Source organism: Geotrypetes seraphini, chromosome 3 (genome assembly GCF_902459505.1).
Source record: "Geotrypetes seraphini chromosome 3, aGeoSer1.1, whole genome shotgun sequence".
In the NCBI taxonomy this organism is placed as follows: Eukaryota; Metazoa; Chordata; class Amphibia; order Gymnophiona; family Dermophiidae; genus Geotrypetes; species Geotrypetes seraphini.
Genome location: NC_047086.1, coordinates 349,097,979 through 349,116,298, shown reverse-complemented (window position 1 = coordinate 349,116,298; position 18,320 = coordinate 349,097,979). Strand labels below are relative to the sequence as shown.

Sequence of the window (18,320 nt, the reverse complement as noted above, 5' to 3'; positions counted from 1 at the left end):
ATCCTTGTTCAGACACACCCTATACTCACTCACTCAATCACCAAAGCACACTTTGTGTAGTGATAAGTTCATGCACTTTGTGATTTATTTAAAGTGGAAGTTGGTAGAAAGATTCATATCCCAATTTCCAAGCCTTTATTGTTTGAGGAAAAGCTGAAAACCTGAAAAGTAAAATGTGTCTTCAGTAACTGCAAAAATATCTACCCTACATTGACTTAAATATCTGTCTTAGGGGAAGATTCTCAAAACTTCATAGTAAAATCTGACTGGCTGCTACCGAGGTCACTATTGTAACAATTTCAAAAAGGCAAGTCATACTCAAAAGACCAAGGATGCAAATGAGGTTAACATGTTCACATAGGCTTGCTAAATTTACTTCAGATGATTCACTGGTAGTAGTGATCAGCATGTGCGCAGAATACACCTGCATGTAACCCCCCCCAACAACAACAAAGATTGCAGCAGGAGAGATGTCCACTCTCTCCCGCCACGCTCACACAACCTCCAGACGCTCACCCCTGACAGTGGGAGAGATGCCCACTCTCTCCTGCCATGCTTCCTTCACAACATCCAGACACCCACCCTGGCAGCAAGGGGGGGGCCTAAGGCTCTGATTGCCTATGGGTGTGGCCTTAGGCATCTGGGCCAATCGGATCCTTAGGCCTCTCCCCGGCGCATCCCAGGATGCACTGTGAAGGGGAAGGCCCACCATTTTGTAAGAGGTGGTCCTGCCAGCTAGAGCAGGGTAGGTATCACTCTAGCTGAACTTCCTTAATAAAGTAAGGAGGTGCGGGGGGTCTTTAGGGGAACAGGAAGAGTTGTTGGGGGGGTTGGATGATAGCAGAAGGGAGTGGGCATCCTCCTACTGTTGGGGGGGGGGTTGTGTTATAGTTGGAGGATTTTGCAAGTGCAGGGGGAAAGAGTGTACATCTCTCCTGCTACCAGTGGTGAGTGTCTGGAGGTTGTATGAGTGTGACAGGAGAGAGTGGGCATCTCTCCTGCCAATCTTCGATTTGTTTTTTGTTTTTATTTTAAGTGGGGGGCTCTCAATTGTCAAACCTTACTTTCCTGTCAGTGCCTGAGCCACTCAGAAAGTAAGGCTGCGACAGCTCAGACCTGTTGCCAAATTTTGGCTGCAAATGTGGCACAACGAGGTTAGTGACTCACTCGGTGATTATAAAGAATCACTCGGAGTGCTCATTTTAATATTAATGACCTCATTGTACTACATTTGCATGGCAGTATCAAAGACTGCTAGAAAACTTGGAAAAGACCATGGTAAGTCATTTTGATAATCCACCCCTAAAATACATGCATGCTAAACTGGCTGGAACCAGTTTAGCAAGCACGTTAAAGGCACATTTTAGGTTTGAGAATCTTCCCCTTAGTCTCCTAGTTTCAATTCGGTGAAAATAGAAACTCACTCTGTATCTTCATCAGCCTGTTTGCTGGTCCACCACTTGATGAAATCTTGAATGGGGAATATTTTGCTGGAGCTTTCTGATCCACATCCTCTGTACAAGCTATGAGGTTTGCTGAAAGAAAAGGAAGAACGAGAGGGCAACTCTCTAAAGTTGAAAGGGGATAGATTCCGTACAAATGTAAGGAAGTTCTTCTCCACCCAGAGAGTGGTAGAAAACTGGAACGCTCTTCCGGAGTCTGTTATAGGGGAAAACACCCTCCAGGGATTCAAGACAAAGTTGGACAAGTTCCTGCTAAACTGGAACGTACACAGGTGAGGCTGGACTCGTTTAGAGCACTGGTCTTTGACTTGGGGGCCGCCGCGTGAGCGGACTGCTGGGCACGATGGACCACTGGTTTGACCCAGCAGCGGCAATTCTTATGTTCTTATGTTTACTTAGAAAATGAAGCAGATCTCACCTATCCTAGATCAGCCATTCTTAATGCCTCAGTGGCCCCATTTTTAGTACAGTAGCCCAGACCATTATTACACTATCTTGAAGTCATCCTGTGACATAGACTGCAGTGGATTTTGCAATAGAAGGAAGTGTTCAAAGAGAAAGTATTTACAGTGTGTTACATATAGCAGAGCTTTTGCATGGTCTTAGAGGAACTTTCTGAAACCCAATTTAGTAAGTACAACTTGAAAGTAAAAATGGGTTAGTCTTTGGTTATGCAATACTTCTCGTTTCCTCATTTCATTTCCTTCTGTTAAAATTAATAGAAAAAACAGAAAAATTGTTGTTTTCTTTTATAGTGCTAAACTACCTTTTTTTAGACCTCAATTTATACATTTTTGATACACATAATAAAAGGCTCTATTCAACCTAGTTTTATTATTCATCGTTTATTTAAAATTTGTTATACTGCTATCTTCAACAAACTATTTCAATCAAATTGAGTATTAAAATTCAATTAAAACACACAAAAGGGATAGAAATCTATTTTGTTATTTGAAAGAGAAATCGGTCATACCAGCAAATTAATCTAATGGGAGTAATTGCCATCATTCAGTAATATTCAAGCATTTGTATAAAAATGCACAGGCAATAAGCAACTATTGGTTTCTAGAACATGAATTTAAATAATTTTGCAGGCAGATCTAAAGATCAAAAAAATAATTTGTTATAGGCTATAGCATGGCAAAGAGGCTTGTCTCCTGATAAGAAAGGCTTGTTGGGGATAAAATGCATTTTATAGACATGGATGCAGTTTGAGGCCCCAACAATTTGGCATTGGAGGAATATGTTTCATGATGCACTAATGTGGGAATGAAAAGGGGCTAAACGTATGGTTAAAATTGTCCTATAAGTATAGGAACCAGATCCTTCCCAGTTGATTCTTAACAAACTTGAGCTTTGATCATGTGTTATCAGTAGGAGAGTAAGAATGATAATAGGGTTCCTTGCAGGATAGATGAGGGGAGGGAATGGAATTTTGAGAGACTCCAGTGGACTTTAAGAACACAAGTCCATCAGGAGACATGAAGACTTACTTTGCTAGTGTTGGTGATTGTTAGCATGGGGGAGTGGGGACGAGGCATCGCTGATAGGGGAGGGGCTAATAGTGTTCCTAACAATATGACAAAATGATTGGTTTAGATTTTTTTGTATTTAGTACTTGGGCATGTTCTAAACTATTATGTGAATGGGTTTGGGTTTTTTTCTTGTACTTTTCTGGTTCAGTGAAATCATTTGAAAATAAGTTTATAGGTTCTAGTTTTCACAAAAATGTTCTATCTATCACAAATATTTCCATACCATTTATAGACGTTCTTTAATCAATGGAGAGAAGTCTTTCAAGTTCTGGGAGCATCATCATATGAAGCAAAAGGCTAGCTCCAAGTATTGCCTTCCAAAATTATTGTTAAATATATTTTATTGAGCACAACAATCAGAATCAAAAACAGAAAACAACAAGGTAGCTCAAATTTATATACTAAAACCATCAAACCCACCCTACCAACCCAACCCATCCCCCCACCCTCCCCCTCTCACTGATGCCAAACAAAGTGAGGTAAATAAGAGGACCCTAGCAGTTCAAAATGCGGCTACAAGCCACCGGAGATAATGTAGACCAAAAAGGCTCCCATATTCGTTGAAAGGCCCGTCCAAGCAAGGAAGAAATGTCTTGAACACCTCTCCGTTCCCAAGAAAGCAACGTAATCATATGACTACGCCAAAGGGAATAGTCAGGAGCCTCCGCCTCCATCCAGAAACTCTTCGTGTACAACACTAACACCCCCCTCCTCCCTTTTATCAAGCTGCTCTAGAGGTCTTTTTTATTTGAAATCTGTTTTTATTAACAAGAAAAAAAATCACAACAAGGGCAATATGACACGCAACAAAAACACTGTTTTACAAGTAGAAATACCCGCCAAAGAGGACCTCCCACAGGCCCCCACATCAAATCACCCCCCCCAACCCCAGCCCCCAAAATGAACACAGAAGAAAACCAAATTCAGACAGGTGGGTTTGGAAACAACTGAAGTCCATTCAGGATGCAACTACGACTCCTTGGAGATAAAATGTCCAAATAAGGAGACCAAATAATGATGAAGTCTCTACTTCTGCGACGAGAGGAGGAAGCCAACCGGGCCTCCCATCCCATCAATTCATGCAGATTAGGTTGGCAGATAGCAGTGAAAATTCACTAAATTTGCATGTGCCCATCGCTGGTGATAGCAATGGGCACATGTGCTGAAAAAAACATAAAAAGAACCGCAAAACACAACAGTGGGAGAGATGTTCAATCTCCTGCTGCCAACCAATCTCTCCCGCAACTACCCCCCCCCCCCCCACAGTGGGAAAGATGCTGATTCTCTCCTACTGCAGGGGGGGTTGTTGGTTGGCTGCAGGAGAGAATTGGGCATATCTCCCGCTGCAAGGGGGGGGTCACTGCCACTGCAGAGACGGGGGGTTGTTTGTGGCGGAAGCAATTGGGCATCTCTCCCGCTGCCACAAACACCCCCTCCCCTTGCAGCAGCGGCGACCCTCCCCCCTTGCAGCAGGAGAGATGCAGATTCTCTCCCATCGCAAACAATCCCCCACTGTAGCGGGAGAGATGCCACACTCCCCCGCTGCCAAGTGACACCCCCCATGTATTAACTGATATTTGGTATATCAAATGATAAATAAACTTGGAAAAACTTATATGTTTATTCAGGTTCCCTTTAAAGTAGCATTACATTTTATTTAAGGATCAGAAATAATGGGAAAAATTGGGTGTGGGGGGTGGTACTTTCATATACCGTAACTGTATAATTATATAAAGCTATTGAGGAGGAGGGTAGGAATTGCCAAAAAAAAACCCCAACCAAACTGCGTCTGTTAACCTTGCAGCCAAGCCACTGGATATCCTCTGAAAGTGTAGAAGGCCCTGTTTTTTTACACTTGTTTGTCTTGTCTGTGTCTCTTGACTGGAGGCTTCACCATGAACGGCCTTTCCCATATGTATTTCTGTACAGTACAGTGTAGATCTAGTAGTGCTATAGGTATAAATAGCTGGTGGGAACAAGTTTGAAGGGTTTTGTTTGTTTGTTTTTTTAAACTAATGATGATTGTGTCTCTAAACAAAGCTCACATCTACTCCACCTCCAAAAATATATTCCCTTCTGTCCCTCTAGTTGGAGTGGTTCTCCTCCCTATATGTCTTCTCTTCTGCAGCCCATTGCTCCATAATATTGGTGTAGCTCTCCCCTTTGACTTAAACCCATCCATAATCACTTGTTCTCTGCATCTCTCCTATTTACCCCTCTGTTGCCCCTTTGCAATCCCCTTAGTAAATGATGGTTAAAGGATCAGTGGTTCTCAAAATGGGATGGATTGTTGGGGGCAGGATGAGCACAGGATGTTTGATTTAATGTTACTTTAATTGCAGTATATTATGCTCCTTTTAAAATCATTTATCTTTTTTTTTTGGGGGGGGGGGTGATAACAATACAAATACTGTAGTAAAGGGAACATGACTGTAAAACTTTGATAGAGACCAGCTTAGAGATCAGCAGCTAACATTTCTTCAAACCGAAGGTAGCGTTTTTCTTTGCTTGCAAACAAAATAATTAATGTATCTGAGTTGTTCTGGTCACTCTGCTGTTTGATTTTCTAAGGCTTTATAAAATTGATATATACAACTCCTTTTGATGTCTGTCAGCAATATTGGGATTATGGTATATACCCACTTTATGCAATAAAGGGAGCTAGATTTTGTGATTGCTTTCCTATTAAAGTGCCAATTCCTGTACTTTTCTGTGCAGTGTCTCCTATGGTGGATTTGACAACTGCAACAGCAGCAACATCAAAGCAGATTGGTGAAACGATGAAAGTAAGTGCCTATATTCTAGCACAGGGGTATTGGACTCATTTTAAGTCACCATGATAGGCAAAAACCACTGTAAATGAGCCAGCTGACTGGGGATCCTCCATATTTTCCATGGCTGGGGAGGGGGTGGGGTGGGGTGGGGGCCTGACAAGGCCCAGCACTCAGTTGCTTTCTGTGACACCAGAGATTTGGTGAAATGGTTCAGGTAGTGGTGGCAAATGAGAGGGAGGAAAGGAAAATGCTGAATGGAGAAAGGGATTTAAGGTGGCTGTAGAGAAAATGCTACCGTTTACTGTTTTGAAGATATTAGGATTGTGGCAGGAGCTTGAAACTGGGGATAGGGATGGTAAACCAGATTTTAAAAAAACTGCAGGGGGACATTATGTGTGAGATTCCTGACCGCTCCTTTGAAGGGAGAAGATATTCAGGGATTAATTTTATAAGTGGGTACCTTCTTTTAGGCACCTTTATGCCACATATAAATGCCTATTCTATGATGCCATTTGATCACCCAGATTCCATTATAGAATATTAGTGTAACCTGGTATTGGCACACATTACATTTACCACTAATAACCTGTAACGAGTTCCAAGAAAACAATATACAACTACATAAGTCTTGAAAAACAAGAGCAATAAAAGGAACTAGCAAAATTAATTTGACCCAAAAAGAAATATAAATAAATATTTTAAAGGTTGAATGGAAACCCTCAGTAACTAGAGATTGCACTTTAATTGATTTAATAAGCAAAGCTCTATGTCATGGACCTCCCAAAGAGGTTTAGCAGTCCTCGATACATCAGTGGGTTTCTCATTCAAGGTGCATTACAGTCACAATTAATGATGTCAGACTCAAGTAATAAATAATCCCATCGAAATCAAAAATTCTTCCATCAATAATTCCACGCTGTGAGTCCAAACAAAGTGTGTAATTCAAAACCCATAAAAAAGAAAAAAAACTTATCTAGTATCAATGTTGGAGAGCATTTCTCAGTATTTGCACCGGATTTGTGCTTGATAGATGACATTGTTTTCATCTACACTTGTGCCTTCAAATTTTGTGACCTCATAGTTTGGGACCCCTGAAGCAGACAGTTTTAGCAGAAACATGGACCGTGTTAGATCCGCAGCATTGATGCTACTTGTGATTATCGAATGCCCTTTGTGTGTTGGATTGAATGCCTGCATCAAGAACATCCATTTCCCGGTGTTATTTTTGTTTTGGTTTCTCCTTTTTGTTTTGAAACTGTTGGGCCTTTTTTGGTTTTTAACTTTTCATTAACACTTGTTGAGGCCTGGTTTACTACTTGCTGCCCAGTCAGAACCTACTCCAGTTCCACTCGCTGCATTTCTTGAGTTGACACTGACGTATATCGAGACCATCTCGGAGTAATTCTCGAACCCGACACCAAAGTCGATGCTTTCCTACACCTCATCATCGACATTCTCCACATTTCCATCTCAATGTTCTCCATCTCCAGGACAAAAGATCAAGATTCTGACCTGACGACCATTCCTCTGATTATCCAGAGCTGTCTGTTGAAGAGTCTTATGGTCTCGAGTCAGGTCCATTTCCTCCACAACAATGGAGAAGATCCCCTCCTGAAAGTTTATCATTCACAAAATTCATCAGGCAGATTCTATAAAAATGGAACAGTTTGTTGCCTTGGATTATAAAGAGTGGCCAAAAGATTGCCTTAATCTCCCATTCCACAGTCTCGTGAAGGAGGCCATGTTTAAAAATAGGGAGGCACCTCTTTTAGTCCCAGTCGTTCCATGTAAGCTGGATACCTTATACATGATTAAATCTTGTCCAGGTTTCAATAAGCCTCAATTGCAGCATCAATCTCTTCTAGTGGAGTCTGCTTTTTTTTAAATTCTTTATTTGTATTTTAAAATTTATCATCATAACAAGTCAAACAGGAAAAAATATTGTGTAGGTGAAATACAAAAACCTAAATTCTTTATAGGTAATCTCCACAATACAAGATATAGTTAGTCCACTATTATTGGGGACGTAGCTTAAATATAACTGAAATTAAACAAAGGAAATCAATTAATAGGAAACAAAACATGTAGGCCTGACTGCTCTAAACAAGTAGCAAATATCCTTGAGCTATCTTAGAAAGAACAAAATTCATGTAGTAGAAGTTAATTGCTCTCTAGCTGAAACAAATTTAGACAGCTGTTGTGGTTTAAAGAAAACATATCTATCATTCTTATAAGTTATCACACACTTGCAGGGGTATCTTAAGACAAAAGTCACCCCCAACTGAACTTCCCGGGTCTCAATATAAGAAATTGTTTCATTATCTTCTAGGTGGATTGAGAAACATTTGGATACATTCTTCAGGAAGGGTATATCCTTATACTTGAAAAACATCTTGAGCATCCATTCCCTATCAGAGTCAATAGCAAACTGTACAATCAATGTAGCTGAAACCCGAGCCTCAGAATCTGACTTCTTGAGGAAATTTGTCAAATCCAAACTATCAGCAGAAACATTCTGCTGGTTAGGATTTTGAATTCTAGCATTCGTAGGAAGGTAATAAATCTTTGAAAGAGGTGGGTATGAGGTCTCAGGGACTTCCATAATTTCACTCATATATCTTTTAAACATCACTAAGGGCGGTATAAGATGAACTTTATGAAAATTAATAATCTGGAGATTACATCTCCTGATAGAATTTTCCATTATTTCCTGTTTAAAGTGCAAACTAGCAATGTCCTTAGTACAAGTTAGAGCTTGTGCTTAGTCTCAAAGTCATTAGTTTTAGACTCTAAACTTGTTACCTTCGTCTTTAGGTCCAGATTTTCTGAAAGTGCCATAGTGCATTTAGTAGATAGTTGCTGAATTTGGTTCCCAAGAGAAGTCTGCATTGTAGAATTAGCCTCCCAAATAGATTCCATCGTGAAGACCTTAGGCCTCTGTAAAGGAGGGATTTCTGCTCCGATACTCCCTGCAGCTCCCTGTATAGCATGAGCTGCCTCAGCTGAAGAAATATCCTCTTGATTTTGCTGCATTCTTAACGCCCACTGGAGAGATGAATTTCCGTCCTCTTTGCCCCTACCGGAGTCATTCCTTCCGCTCCGTGGGACCAGCAAGTAGGACTCCTGGGCCGGCTCATCCAAAAAGGACTCACCCGTCGCTCCAGGACAGCTGGGCGGACTATGCTCTTCGGAGGATACAGTGATGCCCTCTAAGGAGAAATCTCCCGCCTCAGTTCGCGCGGGTTCGCCAGCAGAGGAAACCTCCGATCTTCAAGCTACTGAGCTGTGTTCCACGAAGGCGTCCATCGATATGGCTACGTTACATCAATGATGTGTTTCTGATCTGGACTAATTCTGAGGAAAAGTTTGCTGAATTTCTGTCATGGCTAAACGCCCTGGACAATCATTTAAAATTTTCTGCTACTATCAGTCATACCAGGGTTACTTACCTTTATACTGTGGTTATTAAGACTGATGGGAAATTGACAACCACTGTCTATAGGAAATCTACTGATCGCAACACTTATTTGCACTACTCGAGCTGTCATCCTCCCCGCTTGAAACAATTTTTGCCAATCAGTCAATTTTTGAGGATACGCCGCATATGTACCACCACGGCGGAATTCAAGCTTCAAGCAAAAGTACTAACTCAGCGGTTTAAAGCTTGGGGTTACCCTGATTGGACAATCAAACGTGCCTATTTACGAGCACGGTATGCAAACCCTGACCTTTTACTTACTCCAGTGCAAAGATCCTCTTCCGACCATCAAGTCTGTGTAATTTCCTTCTCTGATCAAGCTCACCGTGTGGCCAATATTATTAGGAAATATTGGCATGTACTGGATTGTCACTTGGTCTTTAAGGATCCTCCCTGCATTGCCTTCTCTCGTCCTAGGAATTTAAAAAATTTCCTAACATCTTCAGTCTCCTGAGTTAACACCATAGGTGGCCATAAGGCATGTGGGCATTGTAATAAGTGTAGTAACACATTGTCCATCTCATGCTGGCAGCATCCCCAGACTCATCGGAATTACCAGATAAGGCATTTTACATTGTGTGAATCTCAGTGGGTCATTTATGTTATCATGTGCCCCTGTAGTTTGGTCTATGTGGGCCGCACCAGCAGGAGAATCAGGACGAGATTGTCTGAACATAAAAGCAGCATTCACACTGCTTCCAGGTCTGCTCCTCTTGTACCCCATTGTTTGGAGAAAGGCAATGATTTTTATGATCTATCATGGTTTGTGCTTGAACAGCTCCCGAGTGATTTCAGGGGTGACAAGATGGCTCATATTAATCTTAGGGAGCAGTTCTGGATTTTTCAACTACAGTGTGTTTATCCACATGGACTGAATGACAGCATTGAATGGAACACGATTGTCTAGTAATGTTATTTCATTTTTTCTTGCTTTGTGTGATTGGTTCTTTAATGTGTGACGGTTTTTAAGCGCGTTCGGCGCTCCACTCTGTTAGCTCCGCCCTCCTTCCAGCCGGCTCGGACATGATATTCTGTGGTGTTCCATCTGTTTTGCCCCTTGCTTCTTCTGGATGATCTATGAAGATTTATTGAAGCGAAGTCTGCAGTTATTACCTTTTGGGAGATGGCTGGGGGGGGTTCTCAGAGTGGTTTCTTTGACTGACTTCACCTGTGTTCACTAGTTTTTCATTGTGGTTTAAAGCACACACGAGGTACCTGATGATGGTGTGCAGGCGGGGGCATGGCTGCCGCTGCCTTGTTGTGTGAAGCGCCAGAGAATTTCTCCTTTCGCTGACCCCTCACACTGAGGGTACCCATCTTCACTAATATTTATTATATTATATCACTTTAAATTTTGTGTTATACCCACAGATGTTTTTTGTCATTGAATAACAACTCTCAGAACCTTTTGGACCATCTCTGCCTTTTTGTTGATTTCACATACATCAGCAATTTCCAATGCTATGAGAAAACATGCATGGCTGCAAGTATCTAATCTAGATGCCAACATTCAGGAGTGTTTGGCCAATATTCCCTGTTTGGGAGATGAATTATTTGGAGAAAAGATAGAGGAGGCAACCCAGAAAATAACAAGGCATGAAGACTCCATGACTACATTATCTTCTACAAAGACATCTAAGCTTCAATCACGAAGGCGATTTTATAATCCTAAATGCCCATTATATTATTCTAAAGTAGATATAATCTTTCATCTACTTCATCTAGAGCTCTGGTTAAGAAACGTCCAAGACAACAATGGTTCATAGACAAAACCGCCGAAGACAGAGGCGCGCGCCAACAACTGAGCGCAAGACGGAAGCGCGCACCGAAGAAAAAGAGTGTTTTTAGGGGCTCCGACGGGGGGTTTTGTTGGGGAACCCCCCCCCACTTTACTTAATACAGATCACAGTGGCGTTGTGGGGGGTTTGGGGGGTTGTAACCGCCCTCATTATACTGGAAACTTAACTGTTTCCCTGTTTTTTACAACCCCACAACGCCCCCACAATGCAGCGCGATCTGTATAAAGTAAAGTGGGGGGGTTCCCCCCACACCCCCCATCGGAGCCCTTTAAAACAGTCATTTTCTTCGGCGCGTGCCTCCACGTTGCACTCAGTTGTCTGCGCGCGCCTTTGTCCCGGCGCGCTTTTGACCTGACACCGACAACAATGGTTGCAAAAGCCACAATCTCAGTTTCAGCAAAAATCTCAGGAGTCTCTGACTTTCTCCTAGAGAGCCTAGCCACCACTCTCCATCCTCTCCCTCACACTCTTCCTAGAGGAGGTAATCTCATTCATTTCCATCAACATCAGACTGCTTGATCCTCCAGATAATTAGCCAAGGTTATGCCCTTTGTCTCCAAAAGAAAACTCTAGACCAGCCTCAGAGAGTCCTCTTTCACCTTCCATCAGAAGTCTCTCCTTCAACAAAAGCTCTCAGCCCCCCTCCAGCTCAGTGCCATGAAGGAGGGCCGAGAGTTCTACTCAAAGTATTTCCCCATACAAAAAAGTCTGGAGGCCTCCATCCTATGTTGGACCTCCATGCTCTCAACAAATACTTGGTGAAAGAGAAATTTCAGATGGTCTCTCTGGGAACCTTATTACCGCTCTTAGAGAAGATTGACTGGCTATGCTCTCTACATCTCAAAGAAGCCTACACACATATCCCAATCGTCCCAACTCACAAAAGATATCTTTGCTTTCAAATGGGAACACGTCACTTCCATTTGGTCTGGCATCAGCACTCAGAGTGTTCACAAAATACTTAGTTGTAGCAGCAACTCTCCATTCATATAGCTTTCATGTGTTCCCTTATCTTGACAACTGGTTGATCAAAGCCTTGTCCCCTCAACAAACTCACCAGATCATATATTCAACAGTACGTCTCTTGGAACTTCTGGGATTTGCAGTCAATTACAACAAATCTCACTCACAACCAACTCAATCTAGAGTTCATAGGAGCACTTCTGGACACAACACAATCTTGCACTTTTCTACATCAAAAGAGACTCGACACTCTCATACAAGTAAGCCAGAAGATCTCCTCCCTTCAATGCATAACTGCATACCAAATGATGTTGTCTGCTGGGTTACATGGCATCTACGGTTCACATGACATGATTTGCCCAACTGCATCTCAGGGATCTTTGATGGGCACTTTCGCCCCAATGGTCCTAGTACACTTTCCCAAACGATACAAATAACGTCACACCTTTGTTGGTCCCTTCAATGGTGGATGTCATTGATCAGTCCAATCTTTCCAGAGGCTTTCTATTACATACTCCACCACATTAGAAGATATTAACAACAGATGCATTCGTGTTTGGCTGGGGAGCCCACCTGGATGACCTGCATATTCAGGGTACTTGAGTTCTCAAGAGAACACTTTCCACATCAATCTTCTAAAGCTTTGAGCAATCCGAAATGCTCTGTGTACATTTCAGGATCGCCTCCTCAATCAATGTGCTCATTTGAACGGACAACCAAGTAGCCATTTGCTTTGTGAACAAACAGGATGGAACAGGATCAATGCCAGGAAGTGGTTCAGATCTGGTCATGTGCTATTCCTTACAACATTTTCCTAAAGGCAGTCTTACCTAGCAGGAATACAAGATAACTTGGCTGACAAGTTGAGCAGGCTTCTTCAACAATATGAGTGGTCCCTCAACACCACCACTTTACATCAGATCTTTGCAGATTTGGGCACTCTGGAAGTGGATCTATTTATATCTTATAACAAACTTCCAAGCTTCTGTTCCAGAATCTACATCCCAATGACCTGGAGTCTGATGCCTTTCTCCTAGACTGGCATGGCAACTTCCTTTATGCTTTCCCTCCAATTCATCTACTCGGAAAAACTCTACTCAAACTTTGCCAAGAGCAAACCACCACAATGCTCATAGCACCTCGGTGGCCCTGCAATACGACGTATGGGAACCCATCACACTTCCAATCTTTCCAACCTTGCTGAGAGAGAACGAAAATCTCTGCTTAATCCCAATCTATGTTTGTTAGCACTCACAGCATGGTATCTATCTCCCAACCAATAGATACCTCCACACTTTCTGCACCAGTGTCAGCTATTATTGAAGTTTCCAGAAAACCTTCAACACAACAATGTTATCACTTTAAATGGACTAGCTTCACATCTTGGTTCAATCTCAACTCACTGAATTCATTTATTTGTCCTATTTCATTGGTTCTGGACTATCTTTTGAAGTTCTCTAACTCTAGCCTCAAAACCAGAGTTCATCTCGGTGCCATTACGGCTTTTCATTTGCTTTTAAATAAGAAACCATCCTTTAGTTTCCAGATTCATGAAAGGCCTTTTTCATATCAACCCAACAATTGGGCTCCCTCCAGTTCCTTGGGATCTTAATATTATACTTTCCACTCTGATGAAACCTTTCTTTGAACCTTTTTTGAAATCATCTTTAAAGTTTCTCATTGGAAAGTAGTATTTCTACTTTGCATCGCATCTGTACACCAAGTTAGTGAGCTTCAAGCACTAGTGTCAGACCCACCTTACACAATGTTCTACCATGACAGAGTGGTTCTTTACACACACACAAAATTCCTCCCAAAAGTCATCTCAGAATTTCATCTGAATCAATCTATAGTTCTTCCTGTCTTCATTCCAAAACCACATTCTCACCATGGAGAAGCGGCACTCCACACATTGGACTGTAAACATGCTCTAAGTTATTTCTTGAATCGCACCAAACCTCACAGGACTTCTAATCAGCTCTTCCTGTTATTCGATCCTAATAGACTTAAAGTGCCCGTCACCAAGAGAACCATTTCAATTTGGCTGGCGGACTGTATCTCCTTTTGCTATGCTCGGGCTGGGCTGACGCTTGAGAGGCATATTACTGCACATAAGGTTAAAGCAATGGCCACTTCCATAGTTCACCCTTGTTTCACTCCCATTGAGGCTATATGTAATTACTTTGTCCTCAGTTCATACCCTGTGGTCTGCTTCTTTACCTCTGAGTCCAGTGCCCCATCTTTCCTGATCCCCTCTCCAAAAAACTGTAACATTATTGCTACATGGAGGTTGGCATCCTTAGATTGGAAGAGCCCAAGACAAAGACCTTATGATATTCATTACCTGTTTAAATGATTTCCAGCTTTACCAATTTTTAAAATTTGTTTATATTTTTCTTGTTTTGAGATGTTTATTTTTGTACATAATTACATGCTTTTAATAAATTATAAGCTAAACTTCCCAGCCCATATTTACGTAGACCTGGTATTGGACATTGCAATTCTAGTCTTTGTTCCGTAATCTAATATAATAAAACCCTAAGCCACGCATGCGCACTCTTACCTGCGTGCTCCCGTTTTCCGTGCGCTGTAGGTCTCCACAGGTAGGAGTGTGCATGCGCAGCTTAGGGTTTTGTCGGCTTCAGGTAGCGCGGAGGCTGTGGGCCGCCGCGGCTGTCGGCGGAGGGCAGATGCGAGGTAAGGAGTGCTGCTGGACAGGGGAAGAGACGGGGGGCAGAAAAAGGAAGGGAGGTCTACTGCTGGACGGGGGAGCAGGAAAGAGGTGCTGATGGACAGGGGAAGAGACGGGGGGGGGGAGAAAAAGGAAGGGAGGCCTACTGCTGGACAGGGGGACAAGAAAGAGGTGCTGCTGAACAGGGGGGAGATTAAAAAAAGGGAGAAGGCCTGCTGCTGGATAAGGGGAGCAGTGAAAAGGTGGTGGTGGACACAGGGAAGGTAAAAGGAAGGGAGAATGGGTGGACAGCCGAGGAAAAAGAAAGAAAGAAAGACAGAAATACAGAAAGCGGCTAAGGAGAGAGAGAGAGAAAGAAATAAAGACAGACACACACACATATATTCTAGCACCCATTAATGTAATGGGCTATAAGACTAGTCTTGAATATTTGATTAATATGTCTATGGTGCTTCCGTCATTCTGCCGTTGAGGTGCTGAGTTTGAGTGCTCTTTTCCTAAGGTTTTGTTTTAGTAACTTGGGATGTGGAATATAGAAAGATAGGATGTTCACTAAACCTATTTATATTTCCAGCACATAAGAACAATTTCAGAACTAACTTCAGGTTTGTTTATTTTTTTTCCCAAGTCTCTACCTGCATTGATTGAAAAAGCAGAGGGATTTTCCCAGGTATTAAACTGGCAACCTCACTTGGAACTCTGCAGGATACATGCGGAAGTGTTTCCAGACCGTAAGACTGATACAGAAACCAAAAACATTATGAGGAAAGTAGAGAGTACACCAAGAGAGACTGAAGGCCAGAAAGAAAGTGACTGTGTCCTGTATAAGAAGAGAAAAATGGAAGATTCACCACAGCACCGACTATATCCCCTACGATCAAAAAGGAAAATTCATCTCAATACCTGAGAGCACAGCCCATACAAATGCTTTGGACCTACAGCCTAATTATCCATGCTGTACTAAGCAGCTAGACTGGATTTTGCACAAGTGAAAAAAAATGTACCATACCTTACCTTTCCTTACAAATGCTGGCTTCTCTATTCGCTGTGTATTGAAAATGGGGTCCAGTAGTGACCAGTGATGACCTCTGAGCTTCCTGGGGAAGTGAAAGTGGTTCAGATTTACCTCTGCCTTGGTTTAAAATTTTGGATTCTTCTTTTCTAATACGGGCAGGATGCTTCCAGTAGCAGCAAGGACATTAATGATAAGGAAGCAGAATCTCAGATATGGCATGCTGGGTCAAACAGTAGATCGAGTCATTCTTGCTCACACATGGTGAGAAGAGTGGTAGCTTTCCCAAGTCTACCTAATAATTGTTTATGAACACTCATCCAGGAACTTGTCTTAAACCCAGGTAAACATGTTCTCAGTTACAGTAGTCTTGACTTTTGAGCAGAGCTGGCCTGTAAGTGGGAAACCAATAGAACTATCCTATCCCAAAATAGATTATATTTTGTCTGCTTATCCTGGTTTTCATAGTGATATCTTCCACCTAAGGGGTTTTTTTTTTCTAATAAAACACTGTGTAACTAGATATTTCCATTTTTTTTCTTTTTGGCCTGGCAATTTCTTCCTACTCAGGGCTTCCATCTAAAAAAAAATCTGGCCTCTAGTAGGACTGTTGTTCTGTCAGCGTTTATTCACAACCATCAGAAGTTTCCCATCTGTTCTTAACCCATCTCCTGTTTTATTCAACCAACACAGGAACACTCCTTCCATGCACCACCACTATCTCTGCATCCTGAGTGAGACGATACCTTCTGATCAGTGATGGTTGGGAAGGGAAGGGAAGGGAGTGCTGCATCCATCACATCTTTAGCCTCAGCTGACAGAAGGGCAGAAACCAGATGGTAATCCAGATTTCCCAATGAGCAAGGCACAGCATTGCCACTGAGCCCATGTGGCTAGTTTGTTTCTGAGTTTATAATATCTTTTAGGTCAAAATTCCAAATGTGGTTTGTCATAGCAGTTTGATTTTTATAGTGTTGCAAATGTTCATATTAGAAACCTTTCTATATGCTTGCTTAGTCCATTCATATTATAAACAGATATCCTCATTAAACCACGTAAAACCTATTCACATCTAAATTTTATAGCTTTGTATGATACTTTGCATCCTGGTTTCTATAAATAAGAAAGTTCTAAACAGTATATCTAGAATTTTCAAACTACTTGTTCCATGTAGGTGAACATCAACAGCACTCCGACTTGCTTCTTTTTAAGGCCAATTAATCTCAGTATCACTGGTATCTTTCAAGTTAAAACAAAAAAGTGTGGGAGGAGAAAGTTAATAAAACCATATTTTGACATTGTGTACTTGAGCGAGTATTTTTTTATATCCATTTTTATTAAGAAAATTGAGAAAGTACAGCAATTAACACAACAAAATTCCTACCCCATCCCTTCAACATCCCCCAACACAAACTGTTGTACAGGAACTCTTCAGTACAAAGCGAAATAACACAAAAAAAGGGAAAATTCACCCAGCCCAACCCCCCCACACCCAAAAAGACAAAAGTAACAGTACAAAGGACAAGTGCATGTATACCACAGGTTGAAACAAAACTCAAGAGAGCACTAAAAAGGTTGGGCCAATCCTCCGAACCCATCCCTCAAAATGAAGGAGAGAGCTGATTTTAGAATAAGAAGCCAATGTATTATGGCACATGGCCGTCAGCTTAGACATCAATTGCAAATAATCCAAATGAGAGTATACAGTTGACAAACAGGGATATTGGGAGAACGCCAGCATTGCGCTAATGCCAAGTGAGCAGCCGTAAATACATAGGCTGCTAATTTCTGCTCATGAAGAGTAAACCCAGGGACACCAACATTAAGCAGACAGCAGTCCATGAGAACACAACAATGTTTATCCCAGGACAAGCAGGCAGCATATTCTTAACGCATGGGTGACATCACCGACGGAGCCCCGGTACGGACCTTTTTAACTAGAAAGTTCTAGTTGGCCGCACCGCGCATGCGCAAGTGCCTTCCCGCCCGACGGAGGAGTGCGTGGTCCCCAGTTTCTTCGTTTCCGCAGAGCGAAGAAGACGCATGTGTTTCCACCTGCTCGCACCTACAGACAGCAGTCTTCCTACCAGCGCAGGTTCTCGGCCAGACCTCTCAACCCGCCTCAACAGCAGCCACGCTGACCTCGGCAACAACATCAAACTCAGGCTCGCTCTCAGTCTCACCAACCTGCCAAGCCTCTACCTCCGTCAAAACCATCTCAGCCCTTTTGACTCTTTTCTCCAGGGCATAGCCAGTCTCCCAACATCATTGCCTCTTCCTCAGCCTATCGGAGGTCGCCTCCAACTTTTCCTCAGCAGTTGGGAGGTCATCACATCAGACCAATGGGTCCTCAACATCATTCGCCACGGCTACTCTCTCAACTTCCAGACTCTTCCACCAGACAATTCTCCCGTAGAGTCTGCTTCTCACTCCTCCCAAACCCCCCCTCCTCCTGAGGGAGGTCCAATCCCTCCTTCTTCTCAATGCCATCGAAGAGGTGCCTCCGGACCAAAGGGGTCAGGGATTCTACTCCCGCTACTTCCTGGTTCCCAAGAAGACAGGAGACCTCCGCCCCATCCTCGATCTCAGGGACCTCAACAAGTG

At 42.5% G+C, this 18,320-nt stretch overlaps 1 protein-coding gene across 2 annotated transcripts in view; it reads left to right on the top strand.

The window, feature by feature from the left end:
• NSL1 (NSL1 component of MIS12 kinetochore complex) overlaps positions 1 to 17,021 on the top strand; it is a 51,683-nt gene extending 34,662 nt beyond the window's left edge. Inside the window, exons 5-7 of one of the 2 annotated variants that reach the window (XR_004538838.1) lie at positions 5,717 to 5,784; positions 15,333 to 16,059; positions 16,410 to 17,021. Coding sequence is in view for 1 of the 2 variants with exons in the window: in XM_033938470.1 (XP_033794361.1) it covers positions 5,717 to 5,784; positions 15,333 to 15,611 (347 nt within the window). In the remaining variant the exon portion in view is untranslated. Of the gene's footprint in view, positions 1 to 5,716; positions 5,785 to 15,332 lie in introns of both variants that reach the window. The other variant, XM_033938470.1, reaches the window with a different exon arrangement.
• Positions 17,022 to 18,320: the final 1,299 nt, after the last annotated feature.